We start from the raw sequence: 27,675 nt of genomic DNA, 5'->3' as shown, positions 1-27,675 counted from the left end.
AGACAGTACTGTGAGCATTCATATTGTTAAATGAAAAAAAAAAAAGAGTTCTTACCTTAAGATAGAAAGTCACTTCCAAAAACAAATTCCAGAGGAATGAATAAAGACTGGTCAAAGAATAAGTCTAGTTGTTCACTGTGTACACACACTATATTCACAGCTTGAAGAGATCTGAGTACCCATTGGAAGTGAGGTACTATACAGAGGCCCCATAAAGGGAAAGATTTTCATTCAAATAGGAAGGAAAATGGGAATCTGAGGCAGAGATTTAGGAAAAACAACTAGCTGATAATGTAACTTACTCAAGAGGTCAAAAGGAGAAATATGCAAGTCTAGACTTATGACAGACAACATCGGGATCAGGGATGGCAAAGAGCCTATTAACTCTGACCACCTGGGAATGGTTGCTTGAAGGCTACATGAAGAAAGTCCCAGAGGCCTTGTTTGGGCTCACCAGAAGAGTGTCATGACTGATTATTGATTTCTGCCACAGAAAGAGAGAGGAGAGGGGCTGCATGATCCCACACAGAATCCAGAATCAAGAACAAGGTAATGGAATTTGAGAAGAATAAGATGGGACAGATTCCTTAACATCATCATTATTAATAACATTGAGTATCTTCAGTATGCCCAGATGATGTTTAGAGTAATTCAAATTTAAGTGAAATTAAAAAGGGATATCAGACAGACTAAAATAAAAAAGTGCCTTGAATCTTAATAAGCCCACAGTACATAAACTGCCTCTAATTAGATTCAGGAATATGACTCCTTTTGAAACCAAGCAAGAGAAAACACTTATTCAGAAGATTTCAATGAAAAATTAATAACCACTTGGTTCCACTTTATCATGCACAGACCTCAACAGTGGATTTTAAAAAACGAAAGTACAGTCTGTCTCAGAGAAATTATACTTGTGAGTCCTTCAAGAGCTAGGACATTTTAATCAATAAGGTGTAAGGGCAATTTACTGACTTACATAATGAACAAAACACTTGGTGTTCAAAATGAATGAAGCCTGTCACTGGAATCATTAAGTTTCTATAACCATACTACCAAATTAACAAAAAAGCAAGCAAAACCTGCCCTCCACTCTGATTTTCATTCTCCAGTTAACCACCTCCTTCTCTGGATAATGGTAGTTGAGGTTTTTAAAAGTTATTTAGTGTTATGTCAGTTTTTTTCAAAGAAATGTGACTTGCCCAAGATAAATACAATGACAGAAGGGGAGTATCTATGCCTCTGATTTCTGGTTCGTATAGGTTTCCCCCTGCACCATATCATGAGGATAATTAAACAGGGTATTTAAGAATATAAATTTCACAACTGAATGAGTACCACAAAAATTAACCTAACAGTAGAGAAATTAAAAATTAACAGTAGAGAAATTTTCTAGGGTACCGATAACTTTCTCTTTGGGTTCCGGGGAGTAATGTTCATTTTATGATTACATATTAAACTACACATATGTTGTAGGGATTTCTTTTTAGTATTTTAGGCTATTTCACAATTTTAAAAAGTTTGAAATGAAAATGTTTGCTTTGAAGTCTCATGGTCTCTCATTTACAAATTGGGTGAATTTAGGCAAACTACGTAGCCTCTCTAAGCTTCAGTTTCTTCTTTGGTAAAATGAGAATGATGCCAAATAATAATAATTTTATTATAGATCTCACAGGGTTAATGTGGGTATCAACAAGAAAACATGGAAAAAAAAAAAAACAGAAAACATGGCACTTAGTGGGCTCTGTTTGGGCAAGGCTGTCCCTGCAACAGTTCAAAAACTGGCCCCTGCATCGCATCGTTTACAAGTTGACATACATCAACACATTTTCAGGTTGCAGTTACACTTGACATTGCACCTCTTAGCTGACAGTGTGCCATTGTTCAAACTGCCACAGGGCAGCACACTGCTGAATGCAAATGTAGTCCTTTCATTGTGGCTAGGAGCTCAGGCTTGGTCCATAAAGAAAGCTAGCAAGTAGACACTTAAACATAATTTGGGGTCACTAGCCATCAAGAAACCAATGAGGAGAAGTACAAGTGGAAGCCTTTATAGCAAACAGAAAGATATTTAGGGAGGCATATGTATAGGAGAAATCATGAAGACTCTAGGGTCTACAGAGACAGGGTTCAAATCCTAGCTCTGCCTACTCACAAGCAATATTGTAGTAGACACTAAGTGATTGCTCAGTATCTTTTCTAAATCATTCAGCAGTCTCAGCCAAATATGAGAACTCTACCTCTTTGACAAGGACTGTTGCAGCATGAGCATATGATCTAATCTTCCCCAAGTACCAAGTGACAAGAATCCTGATAGGAGGTTTATGGAAAGAACTTTCTCCCTCTAGAAGAACCAAAAAAAAAAAAAAAAAAAATCTTCTTTCTCTAGATGTTTTCTCTCTCCCAGAAATGCTAGCCATCTTGCTTCCAGAGTGAAGGTAGAACCAATACCAAAGCCTTTATAGCAGAGAGAAGCAAAAAATCCTGGAATTTCAATCACATACATGAAGTACTGAATCACCTAACCTGGGGCATACCCTACTTCTGGAGTCCCTGATATATGCAATGATTAAGGCTTCATTACTTAGGCCAGTTTGAGTCAGAGTTTTTACTCATAGCCAAAAGCATCTTAACTGAAAATAACCAGATTCTATGGATTTCAGTTGCCTCACCTAGAAATTAGGTTATTAATGCTGAGCTTTTCCAGTTGTGGAAATTTTAAGAAAAAAAAAAAAAAACTATCTTAAGAAACAAAACAGGGCAGCCTGGGTGGCTCAGCGGTTTAGCACTGACTTCAGCCCCGGGTGTGATCCTGGAGACCCAGTCTCACGTCAGGCTCCCTGCATGAAGCCTGCTTCTCCCTCTGCCTGTGTCTCTGTCTCTCTCTCTCTCTGTTTCTGTCTCTCTCATGAATAAATAAATAAAATCTTAAAAAAGAAAAGAGAAACAAAACATATGAACATAGGGGAAGGGAAGGAAAAATAAAGTAAAATGAAAATGGAGAGGGAGGCAAACCATCAGAGAACCTAAACTCTAGGAAACAGAGTTGCTAGAGGGGAGGAGAGTGGGGCAATAGGTAACTGGGTGATGGGCATTAAGGAGGGCACTTGATGTAATGAACACTGGGTGTTAAATGCAACTGATGAATCACTAAATTTTATCTCTGAAACTAATGAAAAAATTATCAAAAGCAATTAGGATAATGCCTGGTACATATTAAGCATACAATAAACATTCCCTATTTTTTCAAAACATACTCTCAAATGAGTTCTCATGAGAAGGCATTGAAATATTTTTCCCTTAGTCAAAAATTCATAGACCTGAATGTTTCTTTTTCCTATGCCAGAACCAATCACTAGATCCATGATTCTTAAGAATTAACATGGAAAATTTTGTCAAGATGCAGACTCCTGGGTTTCACGCACAGATTATATACAAGGGGCCCCAGGAATCTGTATTTAACAAGTATTCCCATTACCCTGATGAATAAGTCTAAGAAGCATCTTGGATCTTTCCAAAGAAACTTCAAACAGTCTCCTAACTCTGGCCTCACTGCCTTCACTTCTGTGGCTATATTCTACTCAGTCCAGTAACCAAAGTCATCTTCTGGAAACTGAAATCTAATCACATGACCTCTTTGCTACAAACCTTCCACTGGTGAAGCTCAATTAAAAGGCTTACCTGAGCAACACAGCACAAAATAAGCTTCGGTCCTCCTCCCCAATCCCAATTATTTGTTAAGACACTAAGACCCTGAGATACACATCCATCAGGTTACAAAAAAATCAACTTAATGAGGAGTTTCATTTAATAAACCTACTTTGATGTACATGGTATTATCTGCATTTACAAGGCTTTTTGGATACCTCATGCCTTGTGTGCAGCTGACAACTAAGAAACAAAACACATCATGCAAGCAGCCTTATATGTGTACATTTGTTCTGTGTGTGCTCATGACTTGACAGTTCCTAATACTGATGATCTCATATATACTTTGCATTGATTTTTTTCTGTATCCTTTATGGTTTTCTTGAGCAGGATTTGTATTAAACTTTCCATTACATAAAATGAGTATCATTTTATGAGTATCAATGAATATGTGGTAAGTCCACTATTAAGTATACTCTATGTAAAGCTAAAAAAAAGCTAAAGGAACATGGTACTAAAAACATGTTACAGAGTAAATAATGAAAGGACATTGTCTTGTTATGTATGCCATGTTATGATGGTTGATTCTAACTCTTGAAGAAAATGTCCATTTTAACAGGATTTAGTGTTGTTTAGCATAAACTGGTGTTAATTTTGGAGTTCAGCCATGCACTCGAAAATTTCCTATTGAAATTAACAGTAATTAAATATTTTTTCTTTCTCCAAACTTTTATTTAAATTCCACTTAGTTAAGAGTGTAATATTAGTTTTAAGTATAGAATTTAGTGACACATCACTTACATACAACACTCAGTGCCCTATTTAAAGACTTCTATTTGTTTATTTATTTAGAAGGTGAGTGCATAAGTGGGGGGAGGGACAGAGGGAGAGAGACTGAGAGAGAGAGAGAGAGAGAGAGAGAATCTCAAGCCGACTCTGCACTGAGTGCAGAGCCCAAGGCAGGGCTCAGTCTCACAACCCTGATATCATGACCTGAGCCAAAATCAAGAGTTGGACAATCAAGTAACTGAGTCATCCATGCACCCCAACAAATGCCCTCATTAATACTTATCACCTATTTAACCCATCCCCCTGCCCACCTTCCCTAACAGTAACTATATTTTTGACTTATGAGGATTAGAATTTGTCTTAGGAGATTTTCAGGATCAAATTTCTTCCTAAGAGAAAGATAATGCTAGTATCAGAGCAATGCAATATGAAATAATGAGAAGTTATTTCCCATCTAATAAACAGGAAACTCTTTTAAAATCATATTTGATGCAGATCAGGGTACTACACAACATATATTTTCATATACTGCATGCCAATTTCTTTTATCTCTAAAAGAAGACTAGGTTTTTTGAGGAATAAGAGTAAATCCACACAAAGTGCTTAGACTAGGATGTAGCATATAATATATAATAAATTATCAATTAATAAGAGCCACTACTGTTGCTGTTATTGTTAATCACCACAGGGAGTATAAATTTGTACAGCCTTTCTGGAAGGCAATCCAAAAAAACAACTCAAAAATTTATTTGGTTAGTAAACAAAAACTTATGTTCAAGAATATTCAACACAACATTAAAACAGTGCAACATGAGAAATAACATAAATGCCCACTAGTTAGCAAATGACAAAATAAATTAGGACATCTATGTGAGTGCAGCCTCCTTTTTCTCCAAAGTATCTGGCATCAGAAATAAGACCTGCAAAACATTTTAATGCATAGGTTAGTATTCCTGATTTGATGTCAAGTGGGAGGGAAATAACAAACAAAATTATCTAATTAGTATGATTCTAATTTTGTTTAAAAGAAAACACATACATATACCTGATGCACACGTGTGCCAAAAAATGAAAAGGTCCACACTGTTATTTACAATGATGTTCTCTAGGGCGCAGGTGATTGCAGGTAATCTTTATGGCATTTTAATATGTTTCTGTAGTTTCAAAGTTTTTTATAATAAGTGCAAGATAAATTTTCTTATTCAGATATAAATTTAGAAATGGCATATTACCTGCTTAGACCAGACATCCAAAATATTAATACACATAGGCTTTATCCAAGACTATGCTTTTCTATCAGTCATTGTATGTTAGCAATTTCATGTCTTCAAAATATTACTTTAGTCGTAAAAATAGTTTTTAAAAAATGTTCTCAAACTTTCAACAGAACTGAAGTTTCGGTGTAAAGCCAATTGCTACCTGTCAAGCTAGAAGACATCCTATTTTGAGAGTTAATAAAAACTTAGCTTAGTGACAGGAAAAGCCAGATTTGGTAGGCAAAGAGACATAAAATATCCAGATGATAACAAAATACAAAGCATTTTTTTAAATCAAGAGAGTTTCTCCCTAAAATAGTTTTCACACCCAAACAAATGAAATATTTTTTTAAAAGACTAAGTTTTGGTTCTGCTACCCCCTCAAACAGTTTATCTCACTGAGTCATTCGTTCTTTCATTTTATACCACAAAATAAATGCAAACACAGGAGCCACCAAGTAAACTGAAAACTAAACGAAGTTAGAATTAGGACAATGACATGAACCAAAAGAGGATTCAAATAACTCTGTTCTCTATGAAGCCAATCTCACATTAGAACCAAAGCCTTTTCCAACTATGCTCATGTTTATCTGCAAGGTTGCCATTCAGCATACTAAATTCTAACTCAAAAGCATGCTATAGGCTATGAATAATATACAAAAGATGTGTCAACTAAAGGTATAGGACAAAGTTTCCCAGCCCTAAAAATTAAGAACAGATATTAAATATCAACACTTAAGTTCTCCCTTACAATCTATTCCAAATCACACTTACTAAAGGGCTTCTCGGGTAAAAGGATGAAGTAATTGGTTTTTCACATGATGGAGGCAGGGAGAGGCTGGAGGAAAATGTCTGGAAGCAATATGTGATTATTTTTTCTCAAATTTTTATCTGATATTCATGAGCATTTTTTAATTAAATGAGACAGAGAATTATTCTCTCAACTTTTCAAGTTCTGATGATACCATCAAGGTACCCTAACTTCCTCCTGAATATTTTTTTTAAAAGATTGATTGATTAATTGACTGAAGAAAGAGAGAGAGGATGAGTGAGAGCGGCAGAAGAAGAGGAAGAGAGAGTTTCAAGGAGACTCTCTGATGAGCACGGAGCCCAACACAGGGCTTGATCCCACGACCCTGAGATCACGACCTCAGCCAAAATGAAGAGTGGGATGCATAACCTACTGTGCCACCCAGGTGCTCCCCTGTTGGATAATTTAAAGATAATAATTATCCATCAAAAGCAGCAAAGTCCTTATCTTCAATTAACTATAAACCTCTGTTAACCAGCAACTGGACATATTCATTCTATAGAACTTCCATGTACTAGATGCTAGAGATACAAAGATGAAAGACACTCAGCTGCTGAAGGGGGTAGGGGAGCAATAATAGTAGTAAATACAGAAGCATTATAAGAAGCACCATCTGGGTTAAATCTCAAAGATAGTAAAGAGAGATGTCAGGAAATGCCCATTTCCAGCTGAAGAAACATAATGTGCAAAAGCATGCAAGCCCAAGGTTTGAGGGGACCTCATAGTCCAGTGCAATATAAATACAGGAGTTTGTGTTTGCATGCTGAGGCCACATACAGGAGGAAAAAAAAAGAGAATGAGGCCATAGTGGGGCGAAGAGGAAACATGAAGGTTGTTAATATACAATATAGTACCTAGTTCACTCTCTTAAGACACACTTTTGATGATCCAGAGACAATACAATCAGAATGATTCTTCCTTGCCAAATTTGTATGTATATGTTATTTATTGTAAGTTATTTAACTTGCTTTTTGAGGAAAGCAACTTCACAGCATGCCCATTTGTAAAATAAGAAAATGTCCAACTTATTAAACAAAAAGACAAAATGCATTATTATCATTCCTAACAAAACTAGTACTCCTAACACCATCAATATCACCACCATTTACTGAATGCTTACTATATGCCCAGCAGTCTTTACCTCTGTAAGTCTTCACACCACTCCAGCCCCCCACCTGTTGTGTGGTTCCTTTATCAATTCAGGTAGAAAATAAAATTTTAAGAGTTTAAGTTCACTGCCTTAGAACACACAACTAGTAGGGTCAGTGTCAGGATTAGAACCCAGGTGCCTGAGCTTGTATTTTTTATTTTATTTTGTTTTGCCTTTTTATTGCTTAATTCTTAATTTTTCCCTAGCTTTACCAAGATCTGACAAAAGTGTAAGATATTTAGAGTATACAGTGTAATAATCTGATATATATATATATATATATATATATATACATACACATGTGGAAGGATTCCCCCCATCAAGTGAATTATCACATCCATTTCCACCTCCTCTCATATAAACCATTTTTTTTTTTTTGGTGATAATATTTAAATTCTACCCTCCTAGCAAATTTCAATTATAAAATACATTGGTTATCAACTATAGTCACCATGTTATAATTAGACCCTCAGACCTTATTCACGTTTATTTTTTTTTCTTATTCATGTTTAAAACTTAAAAAGTTTATACTCTTATATCAACATCTCCCTAGGTCCCTCATCCCACAACCTATGGCCTGTGTTCTTCACTCACCAAATTATACATAGAGCTTTGCAGTCTTAGTTAGGGTATTTGTTACTAAAGGCAAATGCAAAGTATTTAAAACACTAATTTGATTCCATGTAACAGCCATAATCTAGCATAAAAGAAAACGCACAGATTTCTGTTCCAGTGACCATAAACAAGTTTTCACTGCCCATATAAAATGGCTCTGCCTTCTGCATTAGGACTGAATCCTTTTCAAAGTTCCTCCAAGATTCTAAAAACCACTTATGTGAGATCCTTTAAACAGTCACGAGAAACTTCACCTATTTTTTTTTTCCTAAGAGAACCACAGAAAAGAAGCTAAGAGAAACAAATCTGTTACCATCAACCACCTGAACCCATTTCAGCAACTTTTATTTGATCAACATGCTATAAATGTTACGGAGACTATGACCGATTGGTATGCCTCCAGGTTCCCGTGGTCCATTACACTTCAAAACTGTAAGAAGAAAGCCTCTGAACAAAAAACATATAAACTCATTTCACCAAAATACCAAGTTTTGAGAGAAATATCTTCTTAATGAAGATAGACAGAAAAGCTCAGCCAGGATTTATTAGGCCAAAGACCATGGGAATGTTAAACCAAATGTTCAATATCTCTTTGCAGAATCTCAAATGGCCCTTAATTCAGAAAAGCTTAAAAACCAAGCAAGGCCATGTAGAAACACAAACCACTGAGTTCACATCAAAAACAAAATATATCCAAAGACTCAAGTACCTTTACCTCGCCTGAAATACAAGCTCTAAGTGCCCTAGAATAGGAGGCAGAAGACAAGGGTTCAAGTTCCTGCTATGACCAATGCAGCACAAATGGTCTTCCATATTTAACTTCTCTGCAATGCAGTTGCCTTATTGTGTAAGAGATAATGTCAAAGATGCCTAACCATTTTAACATCAGAAAAATTAAATTTTCATACTGTTATTCTAAACCAGACGAGGAAACCAAGACATGAAGGATTAAACTAAATGTCTAATGCACAAAGCTAACAAGTGGCTTACATGTCACTTGGAACAGACTCAGTGCAGATTCTATCAGGGCTCCACCCACATGACCTCAGATCCCTCTGCACTGTCCCTGTGTGTTCCTATCCCCAGAAGCCAGCCCCTGTGGCCCTTTGTCATGGAGTGTTGATGCCAACTTCCCCTTGAGAATCAGAAGTACCGGAATTTACATCCTGATGGGAGGGATGATGATGTATAAATAGCTCAACTTCCTTGCCCCTACTGGGGACAACTCCAGTGTGTAATGTACATACACTATATCCCAATCTGCCCTTGTGGAAAAAAAGCAAAATTGCCTTCGTTGAGTCTCAGCTGAAAAATACATCCTCCTTATCATTCTTCTCCGACTGGTTCAACTTCTTGATCCCCTTCCAGATATTTCTGGAAATACTTACCCCACCCAAAAAAAATCACTTTTACATGAATCCTTTTCTCACTATCTGCTACCAGGGAACACAAACAGAGAAATTTACAGGTTACCCTGGTTCAAAGTTTTTCAAATGACAATTGCTTATAAACAATTCCTGCTATGTCCACAAAACACTAATATGATTACTAATCTCTTTATGTGGTTGGTTTTAACTTATTAAGGAACTTTATTTTAAACCTATATTGTTTGCCTAAGTAGATGGTAAAATATCAACACAATCTAAAAATAAAAGGGGTTCAGCTCAGGCTAGTCCAGGTAAAAAGTCCTGGCACAGAACCAAAAACTCTCCTTGACGAAATCTTAAGGTTTCAAAGATATTTCAAAGAGACTAACTTCCTCACTATGTGATTCGCAGGCATCTGATGCTACCTCTTTGTATCACCTAATCTTGCATAAGGACCAATGGTATGCTCTCTGCACTTTGGGATGCACTGCTTTAGTAGCCACATTTTATATGCACCTTGCACATGGCATAATTCCTGACACACAACCAACGCACAATAAATGTTAAACCATTTAATGAGGAAACTGAGTCTCAGAGAAGTTGAATATCTTACCTGAAGCCACACAGTTGATCAGTGGGCTACAATCAGATACAACCGAACCCTTTCTCTCCATGCCACCTTCCAGCATCAAGAACAAGATGTGATTCATTCCTAAAACTCACAATGACTTTTCCTAGATGTCTTCATCTATGGCAGTAAGTTTAAACAAGTATATACATTTTTATTCTTATAATCTTTGTTGCTCCGATTTTCCCCCAAACTCTTGGAGAATTCCATGGAACATTGCCACTGACTGATTTTCATCCACTATTTGCCTATTAGCATAACCTCTTTTTATTACTTTCCTTTTTCAACTACTGCTATTTCTCTTTTTTTTTCTTTCATTATAACCCTCAGAATTGATTTTACTTTTATGTTCATTATTGTTCACTTATAATCAGCTTTTGATTGCATGCTGATTATTCTTAAATTTCAACTTTATAGTACTGAAGAAAAACAGTGCTTGTGTTATGCTTTCGACTGTAAAATCAGCTGGATTAAGTTATGTAACTGTTTTTAAAAGGCCTGTACATGAGTTTTAAAATGTAGTTTTTTGTTTAACCTTGGATGAGCTGTCTGAATAAAGAGAATGGTTAAGAGCTGGGTGAGAACAAAAAAATAATGAGATTTGTTTTCCACTTAGGCTAAATGAAAAATACCAGAATTGACATATCTGAATAAGTAAAGCTCTGTATTTATTTCAATTTTTTGCTGCAGTTCAAAATATTTCTAGAGTTCCTATTTAGGAAGTGGTATCAGCAGTACCCACTTCTCTCGAATGCAACTTTTTGCTTTAAATTGATTTCACTTTCAGAAATCGTCAGAGCTTCTCAAACCAACAGTGGTGAATAACATAGTGGCAAACAATGTTTGGTGCAAAAACAAGTATATGAAGCATAAAGCAAGACAACTTGTATTCATGGTCAATGAGCTGGCTTTCTAAGCCGCTATAAAAGATGTGCATCTTTAGGAAAGCTCAGAGATGCCTAAAGAGTCCAGGTGGAAAAGCTCAAGGCGAATCAAGAAACTTGCATACCACAAAACACCAGAAGGCATTATTACATTCTTTTCCTAAGGCTGCCTGAACAAAGTACCAGTGGAGCTCCAAAAAAAATGTATTGTCTCAAAGTTCTGAGAGGAAGGTGTCATCAGGATTGGTTCCCTCTGAGGCTGTCAGGAAGAATCTGTTCCATGCTTCTCCCCTAGCTTCTGGTAGTTTGCTGGCCTTCTTTGGTACTCCACGGCTCATTAAAGCATCACCATTATCTCTTTCTCCATGTTCAGATGTTCTCCCTACCAGCATTTCTGAGTCTAAATTCTCCTTTTTATAAGGACACCAGTCTTACTGGTTTAGGGCCCACTGTAACCTCATTTAACTTGATAATCTCTGTAAAGATCCAATCTCAAAATAAGATCACATTTTGAGGTACTACGGGTTAGGCCATGAAGGCATATATTTGTTTTTGGAGGAGATACCACTCAATTCACGAAAGACACAAATGACTAGACCAATGTGAGTGCAACCCAAGAAGTTGCGTGGGACAAGAGCTGTGACAACAGCTCTGTGTAAAGTCTCTGAACCAGTTTGCTTCTTTTTAAAATGGGCTTGGTGATGGCAATAAGAATACCTACCTCCCAGGGTCACTATAAGAACTCAAGGAGACAATCTTCTTCAAGTGCACAGCACCAGGCTTGGCCCATGAAATGTCCTGAAAAAACGTCAGGAGCCTCTTCCTACTTGTGCTCAACTTCAGGTTATCCAAACAGACACTATGAACAGCCACAGTGTGGGTGAGTTCCAGAGAAACGCTACAGCTGCATTCCAAAGTCCTGGCAAAGCCCTTGGGAACACCAAACACTTCTCCCTATAATTGCCCATTTCTCAGCAGTCTCCACCAGACTAGACTGTATACATTCCTTAAAGGCAACAACTGCCACATAAGCCCAAGCTTCCTGCTAACCCATCATCTCCAGGGCCTAATAAGCATGCCTATTATGCATTTAACAAATACTCACTGGAAGAATAAAAGAATATGAATATTTAATAGAATATTAACAGTAAAGGTATTTCTTAAACATTTTAACCAGGCATGGGAAAACAGGAAATGTAGCTCAAACCACACACCAGACATTTCTACTTAGGAGAACGTTAACACAAAATATATATTCATTGTATGCTCATGCTCATAGCAGCATAATTCACAATAGCCAGAAGGTGACAGCAGCCTAAGTGTCCATTGATGAATGAATGGATCAATAAAACATTACACATTCATATAAACATTGCATTTTTATACATAAGATTGAATATAATCCAGCCTTAAAAAGGAAGGAAATTCTGGCACTTGCTATAGCATAGATGTGAGTTAAGGGCATTTTGCTAAGTAGAATAAGCCAGTCACAAAAGACAAATATTGTATGATTTCTCTTACAGGAGGTTCCTAGAGTGGTGAAATTCATAGACACAGAAAGTAGAATGGTAGTTTGCAGGGTCTGGTGGAGAAGGAAATTAGTAGTTAGTGTGTAATGGGTACAAAATTTCAGTTAGGGAAGATGAAAAAGTTCTGGAGATGGATGGTGGTGATGGCTATACAACACTGTACTTAATGTGAATGTACTTAATGCCATAAAAATGTACACTTAAAAATGGTTAAAATGACAATTTTGTTACATTTTACCACAATAAAAAATTAAATAATAAAAATTCTTAAATAAAAAGTAAAAACTGTATACATTCTTATTTTTAGGACCTTTAGAGACTTGGAAAGCAAAAACAAAGTTTCCAGAGACATAAAAGGCATTTGCAGGGTCGAATTTTGAATCAAAAATGCAGTTCCTTTGCTACTTCCCTAATATCCCAAATTCAATCACAAAAACACTGCTTTGCATTCATAATTAATTTTACTTAAATTATAACAATGTGGCTTATTTAAAACTTCAAAGTTCCCGTAAAGGGATTCTTTTCTGACCTATTAAAAAAAAGACTTTGAAGTATATTGGGGGGAAACAGATTCATCCTGTAGCAAAGAACAAAATATCTTCAAGAAAGAAATACTGTAACTCATGGATTACTGTAGACATAACATTATTGATTTACTGCCAATATTAAGATAAATGAAATGTCATACTCAACTTGCAGCCCTTTAATGAAAAAGGAACTTAATAATTCTCTCATCTGTATCTGAAGTTTAACTCTATAAGTTTTCCCCCACATTAAAATTATTTTTATATAAAATACAGTTATAAAATCAATTTTATACCACTCATAAAAGCCTCACCATAAACCTTTATTGGATAAAAAAGAAAGCATCCATTACATGCACAATATGCCCTGCTAGGAACTTTGGATCTGGTGCTCCAATCCTAAAAGTACCTTTGATATTGTGATTTGTAATAAGAAACACGTATTTGGTCTTTATCCATGGTCCTAGTATGGAGCTCCTAAAACTCCTGGAAATTCCTAAGTGATGAGAGTGATAAAGGGATCTTCTTGTTATGTGTACAAGGTGACTTTTGGACCCTATCTAGAGAGGAGGGCTGGTTGCCAGGGGAACCAAGCAAGTGATCAGAGGGTTGGAGCTTTCAGGCACATCCCTCTTAGGGTAGGTGTGAGGGGCTGGAGATTGAGTCCAATCACCAAGGGCCAAAGATTTAATCAATCATGCCTATGTCATGAGGCCTCATAAAAAATCCCTGACCTATGGGATTCTGAGATCTTTGGAGTTGGTGAACTCACTCAGAGAGCATGGAAGCTATACAACTTTACTCACATACCTTGCCCTAGGCATCTCTTCTGCCTGGCTATTCTTGAGTTATATCCTTTATTATAACAAACCAGCAGTAATCTAGTAAGTGAAATGTTTCTGTAAGTTCTATGAGCTGCTCTAGCAAACTGACTGAATCTGAGGAGGAGGAGATCAGGGGAACCTCCAATCTATGGTTGGTCAGAAGCACACCTGACAATCTGGACTTGAGATGGGCAGGGGGAGGCAGGAGCCACAGGTTTTTAGGATTTAGTCCTTAACATGTAGGATCTGATGCTATCTCTAGTAAATAGCATCAGAATGGAGTTGAATTATAGGACACCCAATTGGTGTTGGAGAATTGCTTGGTGGTGTTAGAAAGCCTACATCTGATTTGGTATCAGAATCTAAACCCTTAGACTCAGCCTCCCCAAAGGACCAATCATAAGATTTCTGCCTCCATTCCAAAGGAGCCTATTCAACACTTAGTCATTGAACCCTTCTTCATCATTTTTAAATTAGTGAGGATAATTGGTCTGTAGCTTCGCTATCACAAAATTTATCTAATTTTTCTAATTAGCCAAATAGCACATTTATTTTTTCATGCTAATTATAAAAAAGTTAACTGAAAAATTCATTCTTCTTTTCTTTGTATTGTTGGTTTCAAGTTTAATGATATATCACTTTTAAAAGAGTTCTGAACTGTATCAAAGAAACACTCGCCATTAATAGTTTATCCCCTTAATCAAAAATAATTAAGAACGTTCAGCTTTCTTTGTATTACTTATTTAAAGCCTATGTAAGCCCTAAGAGCGGAATGAGAGTACATATTAAACGTAGTTTTCCTCCCCTTTCAAAGGTAAGGTAGCCCAAATAAGTCCTTCAAAGTCCAGGTAGTTGTAACTATAGCATCTTGACAGCAATTAGAGGAGGATCAGAAGATGGTGGCAACAAGCAAAAGATACCAGTTTCCTTATACAAATGTGAAGATATTTCCATTGATCAGGTGAAAACTAGTATTTTCTGATAAGGCTAAAAATCTGGTCTCCATTCCTACTCAGTATTCAGGGCAGGAAAGTCCTTTTCCCAAGAGATTTCATTTCATTCCTCTACTCCTGAGCACACACAAGGAACCACAAGGAGACTCTCACTCTCCTTTCATGTTATTGCCTACCTTGATTCTTCTGACTCTCTACTCTGTTTCCATGGCTCAACTTCCTTGTAAAGTGAGGCACCAAAGATTTAGAGGGAAGGTAGAGAAAAGATCTAAGTGGGCTTTTTATGAAAATAAAGCCTCTCTGACTATACTTAGTGATAATAATACCAAAACCAATCACTGATATTTATTGATAATTTAAGGCACAGTGCTAAGATGGTGTGCATGAGCTCAGTGAATGCTCAGTGCAACTCTGACAGGTCAGTATTACTTTCCCATTTTGCAGATGATGAAACTCAGGCATAGGGTAATTTTATCAAATTTAACAACCAACAACTTTTTTTGTACCACTTTTATGTACCACTGGAAAAAAACTGCCAATCAATATACGACACAAGTGTAAAACATATCTGGAATTCAGAGATGTTGAAATGTGGGGGGAGAAAAGTGTCTTACAAGTAAAATACATAAATAATTTTCACAAGACCATGGGTTTGAATGAAATGAATCCTGCCCCCTGAATCCCAGCTGACTATACTAGGGACTGATGTGGGACCCAGCAGCCTCTGCAGGTGGCTTAAAAGATCTGCCCAATAAGGCAGCTCATTATTGAGTGGTGGCAAAAAGACGCAAACAAATTCTCTTTGGGAAGCATAAAATGGGAGATTAACCAGGAGAAATTGAGTTATTTCAACTCAGAATATTGTTTCAAACAAAGCTGAAGAAGTGTTCTGGGCCTGTATGAAGCCTATTGTTCTATGTGTCTTAAAAATACTCATTTGGCTATTTGGATAAATGAGCTGACTTCTCACATCCCATTTTCCCATTTAATTATTCCTTCCTGAGAAATACTTTTCACTTTAATCATAAGAAAACAGCCTAAAAACAAAGCCCACTGCCATCACCTGCAAGTCTGGTAAATCAGTCCAACACAGATCAAAAAGGTGAATAGTAAGAAAATCTTTAGAAAGTTGGAAATGTGAAAAAGAAAGCAACCATAAACATGTGATCTTAAAGAGAAGATAGGTTAGCAGCAGTTCATGAATGATGGAAAATATCATGATGCTCTAAATGGATCAGGCCACCCCACTAACACTGCGCCCTGAGCTCTGCTACTTGGGGAAGCCATGGTGCTGTTCCTAAGAGCTCCCCACATCGGCCATGTGCTGTAGGATGGAGGAAGATACCTTATGCAAAACAGCTGATCTTTCAGCTGGCCAGTGATCCAAACCTGAATACAAAAGGATGCATTAGACAAATGAGATTCTCTTAATAGAAGTATAACATTATGGGAGACAGAAACTGGATAATGTTTTGGGGACAGGAGGCTATAGTGGACAAGGAAATGGATAATCAAAATCATGTGCAAGTACATCAATGTTTATAGCAGCAATGTCCACAATAGCCAAATATGAAAAGAGCCAGATGTTCATTGGTAGATGAATGGGTAAAGATGTGGTATATATACATACACAATGGAATATTACCCACCAACAACAACAAAAATCAATCTTACCATTTTCAATGACCTGGATGGAACTAGAGGGTTTCATGCTAAGTGAACTAAGTCAACCGGAGATAGACAATTATATGATTTCATTCATATGTGGAATTTTTTTTAAAGATTTTATCTATTTATTCATGAGAGACAGAGCGAGGCAGAGACACAGGCAGGGGGAGAAGCAGGATCCTCACAGGGAGCCCAATGGGGGACTCAATCCCAGGACCTGGGGATCACGCCTTGAGCTGAAGGCAGATGCTCATTCACTGAGCCACCCAGGCACCCGCTCATATGTGGAATTTAAGAAACATAATAGAGGAGCATAGCAGAAGGGAGGGAAAAATAAGATGAAATCAGAGAGGGAGACAAACCTTAAGAAACTCTTAACTATAGGAAACTGAGGGTTGCTCAGTTGGAAGGATGGAGTAACTAGGTGATAGGCATTAAGGAGTGCACATGATGTGATGGGCACTGGGTGTTACATGCAACTGATGAAGCACTAAACTCTACCTCTGAAACTAAGAATATACTATATGTTAATTAATTGAATTTAAATAAAAATTTTTAAAAATCATGTGCAGGTAGAAGTTATAAAGAGATGTAACCATGATAAGTGACCAGTTACACTACAGAAAAATCACAAAAGAGCCAACACCAAGGAAGATTAGTATTGAGTTCTAGCACACATCCCCTTTCAATAAACTTTTATTTTCCTTGAGATATGTCCAAGCAGGTCTCTTTCAACCAAAGAAGACTTAAGAAGCAACAGCACCCACACAAGACTACTAGCACAGAAGGGAAATAACTAAGCCAGACTGCATCCTTTCAATAGGGGCTGGGATGTCCTTAATATCAGAAAAGGCCTGGGACTTGGAAAAGCCTGTCACTGTCACTGTGTTCAGGTTTAGAAACCTGTGCCCAGTAAAGTGGGCAGATTTATGAGGTTTTCTATTTCTGTTTTATTTGCATGTTCCTTTTCTGAGACCATAACAAGGTGTCCAGGGAACACTTGGGCATAAGGACAAAGTACATGGTTCTAGAAGCAGAGATAAGCGAGATATTTTTTAACTAGAGTGGGTCCTCACACCCTCTCCACTCTGGGATGGTAAACAGCCTCTTATCACCTTTTTTGCTTTCAGCACAGGATAAGAAGCCAGCAATGGGGACCCAGCTTGGAAACCGTGGCTCCTGCCCAGTCTATTGCCCTAATAATGCCAATCTTTCTGTCCTATCCCCATTACCGACATTTAGTCCAATTCACTTGAGGTTTTCCAGAAACAGTCTTCGTTTCCGTTACACCTGCTGCCCTAGTGAATTACTCACAAGGCTCACATTCACTCTCAAGTATCTCAATTTGGCAATAAACAATAAATTATGCAGTCAAGCTAATTTTGATTCAAGTGCTCATCTTCTCCTATTTTATGTACCACTGGAAGAAAAAAAAGAAATCTGTCAATCACAAGTGTGCAAAAAAGTTCAATTTTCAGAAATACTGAAACATGAAAAAGTTAATCTTATAATAAAATATGTAATTGTCGGGGCACCTGGGTGGTGGAGTCGGGCAAGCATCCATCTCTTGATTTCAGCTCAGGTCATGATCTCAGAGTTGTGAAATATTGGGTTCCACACTCAGAGCTGAATCTGCTTGAGATTCTTTCTCTCCCTCTTCCTCTTCCCCTCCCTCTCTCAAATGAATAAATAAAATCTTTAAAAAATGTGTAATTGTTACAGGTCACAAAAATAATCAATGTTGAAGGCAAGACTTAGACTCAGGCAGTCTGATCCCAGTCCTGATTTATGTATTGTCTCCTGACATAATTACTAATGGCACTGAATCAGTGCAACAGTCCCCCAATGATCTCCATGCTTGGATTTCTCAAACCCTCTTCATCTTATTTGCAGAAAGGGTACTCTAAAGCATAAAACTGACCCTGTCGCTTCACTATCTAACTCTTCAATGATTCCCCATTGCCCTCAAGAACAAACCTTAACTCTACTACCAGACTCACCAGAATCAGCAGAATGGTGCCTGAGGCTTAGGTTTCCAGCCTCATCTCTGACTTCTCTCCCACCTCAAAATCCACAAGACAGCTCAAAATCCCTCCTGAAACTCCTCAGTGCCCATGAGTCACAACCCTGGGCACAACCCACACTCCCAAATGGAAATGGATCAAGCACATGGAGAAGTAGAGAAAAGAAACGACAGATCCACATCCCACCCACACTCACAGGTCCCACACTTACACAGACCTACTCCTAATGCTTTACGATGTCTCCAGGATTGATTTATACATTACACCAAACCACTCCAATCTTTTAAAATAAAAATAAATTCTAAAGCTAAACATTAGAAACTTATGCCTTCATGACTGGTGCTTAAAGTGCTTTACTTTTGGAACTATCTCTAGAAAGAGGCAAAAGCTGGCCATGACATCAGCAGACTGACCAAAGTCTGAACCTAAAATACCAGGAAACTCCATCCTCCATTAGCATTCCCCAAAGCCCAGCCTGCAAAGGCAACGCAATTTCACAACTTCTCCAGCATTCCTGAAACCTTACAGCAGTGCTCTGCACTTGGGCAGACAGCGAAGGACATGTGCTAGTTGTTCTTTGGTATATGTTTTGCCTACGGTCTATTCTTTAAGTGTCCTCCCACATCAAATCTTTGACGCACATCAGGTCCGGAAGCCATCACTACTAAGTCAGCACCAAGATGTGCAAACATTTCAGGAATAAGCCACATCCAGGATGGTGCAACTGAGCTCCCCATGTGACCTTCCCCACCTTGGGCCTCTACAGACCTTCACTTCATGCCATCGTGCAATAATGAACAACCTGGGGCGCAGGAAGCTGGCTTTGGATTCTCTGAGCTTCAAGTTCCCCAGATAATCATCTCTATCTCACGTGATTGTTGCATGGATTAAGTGAAATAAAACATATGGAAACACCAAGCCAGTGCCTAACCCTGAGGTGGCAGCAAACAATACAAGTTTACCAGATCCGAAAATGGAAAATGTCTCTAGCTTAATAAAGGTTAAAAAAAAAAAAAATGAAGGTAAATTTAGCTTCAAATTCACTGTAAGAGAAATAATCATTGTGAGCCAACAACTATATCACTACAATGTCAAACATACTCTTTGTAACTATCTATGAGAATTATCCCTTTGCAGAGAACAACAGAGTTTCAGCCAAGTTCAATAATTTGCAAAGCGAGAACCTGGCAGACCCAGGATTTCTAGGTCTATCTATTCAGTTCTATCTGAACACAGAACTCATACCCTTTGCTCCTCTGTTACTGTTTCCCAGACTCTGAAGCCAGGGGAGGAGAGGTAAGAGCCTGGAGAAGACGACAGTGCAGCACTGTTTGGTACACCTGAGTCAGCACAAGCCCAAACGACCAAAGGTGCCTGCCACTCGGGGCAAAGAGATGGGGAAATAAATGTAAGCAATCAGCATAACTGGATGGTTCTGCCCAAACAGGATCCTTTAGCAATACAGTTTAATGTTTTAACAGCCTATGTGGTTTGTCAGCATGAGGCAGGTGACTCTCTGGCACTGTGGTTTAAGTGACTCTGTGACTCCTTTATGACTGTTCCCTTATATGTATCACGAAGACAGTACAATCTACTCTGCAGTAATTTTGCAAGGGTTAAAGAAATAATGTGTAGAGATCCCTCCGCACAGGTCTCTCACACATGCAGAATGAAGAGTCCTATTATGAAAACCCTTTCACAAATAGACTTTCCACAGCCCCTTCCTTCCTCTCTTGCCTCAATTATCACTGCTCAACCTGTTACTTTCCCTGCCTCTGGCTATTCTGTCCCCACCCTCTCACTGAGACCACAAAAGCTTACTAACTTACACCTAGTCAGGCCAGCTGGGGAAACAGTGGTGTGTAAGAAAATCTCGGGCCTCACAGAGCTTACAATCTTTTATTTGTAGCCGAGAGAGGAAGACAGACCATAAATAAATACACAAACAACACGGAGTAAATCATCAGGTAAAGTGTTATAAACTACTAAATAAAGCAAGGAAGGAGCAGAGAATAATCCCCGGGGAGAGGGAGAATCAGATAAAATAAAATAAAAAGCCCTGTCTGGAGATTTAACATTGAGTTGGAGAGGTGAATGAAGGAAGGGAACACAGTCTGAGATCAGAGAAAACAGTGTTTCAGGGGGAGGGCACAGCAGGTACCCCAAAGCATGAACAAGCAGTGTCTTAGAAGACCAACAACACAGCTCTACTGCAGCACTCACAATGTCCTGGTATAATCATTGGTTTAAATGCCAATTTTGCCACCAAATGATGAGGCCCCGAGGAGAACCCCCTGAATCGTCTTTTTGCATTCACTCAGCCATACAGCATTCATTAATGAAGTGCATCTCTATGCCCAGCACTCTCTTAAGTAGTGGATTTACACTGAAGAGCTGAATCAATATAGTTTCCACCTTCAGGGAGCTTACACCAAATAACACTGGGCACAGACTAATGCTCAGAAAATGAACTAAATGAACAATATTTGCTTTGTTTTTAGTTACAGAGTTCTATGTGTGCTGAGTTCCAGGCCTTGTACCACTCATCCTCCTTCCTCCTTTTCCTAAAAGATTACCCTCCCCTTCGTTTACTCACCTGCCTCTCTCTTCTCTACACCAAACCGGTGGCAATGAGTCCTCTAATCTTCCCGCATTCTCTCTGCCCTCTGCCTTTGCTTGCAGCCCACTACACCTGAAATGCCTCCCCACTTCCATCTTCTTCACCAGACTAACTTGAGTATTATTTCCCAAAATTTCATTAGTATATTGATTTTACCATTTGCTCAAATGTGTACAAATCTCTCCAGTTCTTCAGGCAAAACATTTCCATCGAGTAACAGAAAGCGATAAATCAAGTGACAATTCCACGTTGAGTAGTAAAGAGAAGTGAAGGACAAGTGATCTCAGGCTAGTTATATAATTTCTCTTTCTCCCCAAATTATGAGATACTATTTCAGTGACTTTCTGGGCATTGTGCCTGCAGAACTGGGCTAGGATACAGGGGCAGCAAAATTTTCACGACTCTGGGTCTGTGCACTCCATCACTTGCCGGTAAAAAGATAAGTTTCATTTACAGTAAACAAAACCAATTTGGAACACTTAAAGGGCTTTCCCTACACTGAAGGTCAATAGTTTAGCATCTAAATTATCTGAGATAGATTTCCTTTCCTAACGGTAGAAATTGCAACTGTACTTCATCTTGAAAAAAAAATTTTTTTAATTAATTTTTATTGGTGTTCAATTGAAAAAATTTTTTAAATGTAATTTTTTAAATCCTTATTCTTTTAGGCAAGAAGGCACATATATGTAAGTCACAACTTCCAATACAGACTCATTTAGCTGATAAGGACTTGCACAGAACCTGTAGTCCTCCACTTCTAAAAGCCATGCATCCATCTTTCTCCAACTACATCCTGAAAGAGGAGAAAATCAACTGGAGCCACCCATTTTGAAGTATACAACAACAGGGGCACAGGTTCAAGCAGATTCCTCCAACAGTAATGTGTTCCTCTCTCAGTTCCTAGACAGAAGCTCTGAGCTTCACAGAGAACCACACAACAATTCTATAGCTGGGGATCGGACAGGCAGTGTTTCTCACAGTGTCTCTGCTTCTCTTAAAACAGAGCAACTCCATGAACTTCGCCCTGCTGTTAGGAGAGGGAATATACACAAAAAGGCAACAATACCATGTTTAGAACTATCATTAACTATTTAAACTCTGTCCCCTCAACCAAGATTTCCCCTAAGACGTGACCAATGGAATGGGCTCAAATCTGTGCCTACTGTGGCCATGCCTTGCTACATTACACTGCCATGTTAACGCAGCACCCTCTTCCCCTGGCTATTTGGACATGGCAACATGGCCTTTATCTGTGAAAAGATCCCTAACAATGGTTAGATCTTCAGGAGTTACGAGGGCTCACTATGCAATAATAGGACAGACACCTTCTTTATCCTCCTGGAACTTGCTGTGTCCAGGGGAGGTGCAGACAGGGAACAAGGAAATGGATCAGAAGAGAGTGGGAGCTTGATAAATGCTATAAAAAAAAAAAAGAAAAAAGGCAAAATTAAGACAATGACCGAATCTCTGGGGGTGGGGCAGGCAAGGTGTAAAGATGTAAAGAAGAGATGTAAAGAAGGTCACACTTACTGGAGTGTGAATTCATGGAAGATTCCTTCTAAAAGTTTCAAGGCCAGCCTAGGTCTATAATAAGGAGTATACCATCTTAAATACCTTGTCTTTCTTTAGCAGCCAGGATTGAGGTTCAGATCCAACCATTTCTTACAAACTAGGTAACTTTGGGCAAGTCACTTAACCAGTCTAGGCTCTTAAAAGCTCCTATTAGAGGGGGAAAAAAAAAAGCTATTAGATACTGCAAATCCCCAGATGATCTGGCCCCTGCCTACCTCAGACTATTAGTACTATCACTTTCCCTCTTTAACTACTTGAACACACTGAGCTCACTCCCACCTCAAGGCCCTTGCACTTGCTCTTTTCTCTGCCTAACATACTCTTCCTCAGAGTTTCACCTGGCTGGGTACTTGTCAATACTCAGGTCACTTAGCTGTCAAAAAGTCAAAAAGTTACCTCCGGGATCTCATAATATTCAGAATGCAGGTACACATTGTATAATTCCACTTTTTACATAAAGTACAAAAAGGAACAAAACCATGGAATGGTAGTGTAAGTCTGGAGACTGTTTACCCTTTCCAGGGTGGAGGTAGCAATAGGTAGGAACACCAGGGGCCCCTCTGAGTATACTGCAAAATAGTTTTGATCTGAATCTGGTGAGCTGGGCATGCTCAGTTTGTGAGAATTCATCAAGCTGTTCATTTAGAATATGTACATTTTTAGTACATGTGTTATACTGCAATAAAAAAAATTAGGCCAAAACAAAACCAAAAAACAAAAAACAAAAAAAAACCAAAACCCACTTTGTCAAATTGGGTTTGCCTTGACCATCTAATCTACACTCCCCTTCTTGGCTAAGCTATTCATTCTCCATCCCATGATCCTGTTTTATTCTCTTTATAGCCTTTGTCCTTGGCTGAACCCATCTTATTATTTATGTATGTACAGTCTAGCCTTTTCCCACCCCCGTGAAAATAAAGTATGATGTGGTCATATACTCTGCCTGCTTTGTTCATGAACCCCAGAGCAGTGGGTTCTAGAGCACTTAGAGCAGCCCTGTCCTAGGTACAGGCTGAATAAAAAATATATGTAAAACAAGAAATGGCTAAAGGGGGCCCTCTAAAAATATAACATCAATCCTAAGTCAAAACACTAAAGCTAAGAGCAGAGTAAATAAAAAATTTCAATGACATTATACCTCAGGAATAGGTGTCAAATGTTAAATTTAACTACTTAACTATGGGGGGGGGGGTAAAGTATCATTTTAGGGGTACCTTTGTGAGTGATTAGAGTTACTTCTTTAAGCAGAAACTGGACCTTTCACCTCCATACACCAAACAGATTTGCACAAGGTCCAGGACAAAGTAGGTCTGAGTCAAGAATGACAGGAAATTCCTGAGACACTAAGGATTCTTAAGTTTTGTGGGGAAAAGGGAGGGTCATGTTCAATTGTAATGTTTGGCACTGCCAGGGGAATATGTAGGCACAATATCAAGAGACTCAGATGGAGCAAATACTAAGAAGTATCCAAGAATTGAAAAGTTCCTTACAAGTCATGAGCAATGCTCACCTACTATTGTCAATTCTAAGATGTTTATAAAGAAATAATAAAAGTGTGTCAGTATTTCGAGGACTTGGATGTGATATAGTTGCTACTTGGCATGCAGACTAACCTCTAAATAGTGACATAACACATTTTCATGAGGAAGTCTACACTCACCAAACAGCCTCGTGTAATAGAAGCAAACTACTCTGGAATCGGCTCTGCCACAAACTCTCTTTATAACCTTGAACAAGTATTGAACTTCTTAAGGCCTCGAGGTCTCCACCTGTGAAATGAGCTAGTTGGACTAGATGCTTGCTAGTGCCAAGCTTGCAAGAGTGTCCTGGACACTATCTACTTATCTCTAACAAAAAACTTCTCATCTTTGAAATCTTGTGTTTCCAGGATAACAGGTCAACCACAAGTAACGTAAATCAGGGCTCCTAGATGGAGTGACGTAACTGATCCTTTCACCTAGTTTTCTTGCCAAACCAAGGCTATCTGTCCCCAACCAGATTCTCTAGAGTGTGGCGTCCAGGCTCTCATCTCTTGGTTAGGCAGAAAGCCCAGCCACACCTCAGCTAAATGCTTGGGTTTCTCTGCACAACTACTTGCTTTGCTTGAGTTTTCACTGCCCCGGGCCCCGTGTTTCTCATCAATTCAAGTCTACACTCATAGTTAGCACCACAGTTCTTGTTTTTTGTAACACTTAAATAATGAATAGGACTTGATCACCTGGAGGTATTCTCCTTACTCGATTACAATAGTTATTAGTGATTTTAATTAGACAAAACTGCCATTCCTTTTCGCTATCCCACCATACTGTCAAGTGCCTATTAGGGATATTACAGTAATACGTATTAGCACCTTTTAAATTTACATTAACAAAAACAGAGAAATGAGAAGTCAGGAAATGAAAAGAGAAGGGGGGGGGTGGGAAACCTTACATATGTTATAATTAGCCAAAGCTTAGAGTAACTCAAAAAATCATTAGTAGCTATCTTTTCATTTTTTTCTAAAAACTACACTATACATATCCTGGTCAAATTTGCATGAGTGGGGAGCTTGGGTGGTTCAGCAGTTGAGTATCCGCCTTTGGCTCAGGGTGTGATCCTGGAGTCCCGGAATCGAGTCCCACGTGGGGCTCCCTACAGGGAGCCTGCTTCTCCCTCTGCCTGTGTCTCTGCCTCTCTCTCTCTGTGCCTCTCATGAATAAATAAATAAAATCTTTAACAAAATAAAATAAAATCTGTTACTAGCATCAATCTCCAGTTTATACAAAACTACAGAATAGCGCCTGCCTTCAGCCCAGGGCGTCATTCTGGTGTCCCGGGATCGAGTCCCACGTGAGGCTCCCTGCAGGGAGCCTGCTTCTCCCTCTGCCTGTGTCTCTGCCTCTCTCCCTCTATGTGTCTCTCATGAATAAATAAATAAAATCTTTAACAAAATAAAATAAAATCTGTTACTAGCATCAATCTTCAGTTTATACAAAACTACAGAATAGCACCTGCCTTCAGCCCAGGGCGTCATTCTGGTGTCCCGGGATCGAGTCCCATGTCGGGCTCCCTGCATGGAGCCTGCTTCTCCTTCTGTGTCTCTGCCTCTCTCTCTCTCTCTCTGGGTCTCTCATGAATAAATAAGTAACATCTTATAAGTAAAACAAATAAATAAATTGCATGAGTGATAATTTGCCTCTCATAAATCAAAAATGGGAAAACGAACAAGGACGCTGCTGTGTGTGGCTGAGCCCCACACTGCCCTTTCTTTAACAGGGGAAAGAGAGGGATCCCTGGGTGGCTCAGCGGTTTAGCACCTGCTTTTGGCCCAGGGCGTGATCCTGATCCTAGAGTCCTGGGATGGAGTCCCACATGGGACTCGCTGCATGAAGCCTGCTTCTCCCTCTGCCTGTGTCTCTACCTCTCTGTGTGTGTGTCTCTCATGAATAAATAAAATCTTTAAAAAAATAAATAAATAAAATAAAATCTGTTACTAGCATCAATCTCCAGTTCCTACAAAAAAATACAGAATAGCGCCTGCCTTCGCCCCAAGGCATGATCCTGGAGTCCCGGGATGGAGTCCCGCATCGGGCTCCCTGCATGGAGCCTGCTCCTCCCTCTGCCTGTGTCTCTGCCTCTCTCTAGGTCTATCATGAATAAATAAATAAAAATCTTAAAAATAAAAGGGGAAAGAGATTATTTACGGAGAACCAGAAACTGGGCAATTGAGTGACTTCTCCAAGAGTCAACGCCAACTCAAAACTCCCCAAAAGCCTTCTGAATACTCTTGCCATCCCGCAGAAGGTGAGATCCAGCGGAAGGCAAGTTCCAACAGGTACTGAGCATCCATCCAGCCGAGGCCTGCAATCGGGGAGGAAGTGGGGGGGAGGGGATGTGCAGGGCTCTGCTCAGCCGCCTCTGAGAGGGGAAGCCCAGCTCCCTGCTACAGGGCGGCGCGTTTCCCACTTTCCTCCCTCAGCCCGTCCGACCCACTGAAGCGCCCTCAAGTCTGAAAAAGCGGCCACCCTGGGGAGAGCTGCCGGGGGAGGCGAGCTACTGAGCCCAGCCGGGCTGGGGCGGGCCTGCTCGTCACGTGGTCTAACCCGCGCGCCCCGGGGGCGAGGCGTCTCCCGGGCAGAGCCGGCCACGCGGATGCTAGACCCTCGAGGCTCCAACGCGCCCGAGGCCCCAGGACTTCTCGACGCGCCGCGCCCCGCCAGCTGCCGTGCCAGCGCCCTGGGCAGAGCCGGGGCACCGGGGCACCGGCCTCGGCGGGGGGCCGGGCGGCGCTGGGGCAGTCGGCAGAGCGCCCGGGCGCAGCCAGGTGCTGCAGCGCCCGCGCCGCCGGGACGCAGGCGGAGGCAGAGGCGGCGGGGAGGACGGCTGCGGGGCGCCTGCCGCGGGGCGCGCTCACCTGCCACCGGGCCGCCAGCAGCGGGGGCCGCAGCACCAGCTCCCTCAGAAGTGTCCGTGCTCGCGCTGCTACGGGGGACGCCATCTTAGACAGGAAGCCCCGCGCCCCCGCGGCCCCGCCCCCGCGCCCCTACGCCACGCCCCCCAGCGCCCGCGACCACGCCCCCGCCCGCGGCCACGCCCCCTTTGTGATCCGAGGATAAAGACCCGCGCACGTGACTTCCCTGCCTCTACCTTCCTGCGCGGGGGAGGGGGGGGCGGATCTCTCCAGGATGTTGAGAATTTATTTTTTTTAAACTTTTTTTTTTTTTTTTTTTTTTTTATGATAGTCACACACAGAGAGAGAGAGAGGCAGAGACACAGGCAGAGGGAGAAGCAGGCTCCATGCACCGGGAGCCCGACGTGGGATTCGATCCTGGGTCTC

The 27,675-nt window shown here is 39.8% G+C and overlaps 1 protein-coding gene across 1 annotated transcript in view; it reads right to left on the bottom strand.

The window, feature by feature from the left end:
• The window catches only part of SUCLG2 (succinate-CoA ligase GDP-forming subunit beta), a 252,262-nt gene extending 224,874 nt beyond the window's left edge, over positions 1–27,388 (bottom strand). Inside the window, exon 1 of the mRNA XM_072720499.1 lies at positions 27,253–27,388. Coding sequence (XP_072576600.1) covers positions 27,253–27,336 — 84 coding nt within the window. The 5' untranslated portion in view covers positions 27,337–27,388. The remainder of the gene's footprint in view (positions 1–27,252) is intronic.
• Between the last annotated feature and the right edge of the window lie 287 nt (positions 27,389–27,675).

This window comes from Vulpes vulpes, chromosome 9 (assembly GCF_048418805.1).
Source record: "Vulpes vulpes isolate BD-2025 chromosome 9, VulVul3, whole genome shotgun sequence".
In the NCBI taxonomy this organism is placed as follows: domain Eukaryota; kingdom Metazoa; phylum Chordata; class Mammalia; order Carnivora; family Canidae; genus Vulpes; species Vulpes vulpes.
This window is presented reverse-complemented; position numbering and strand designations above follow the sequence as displayed.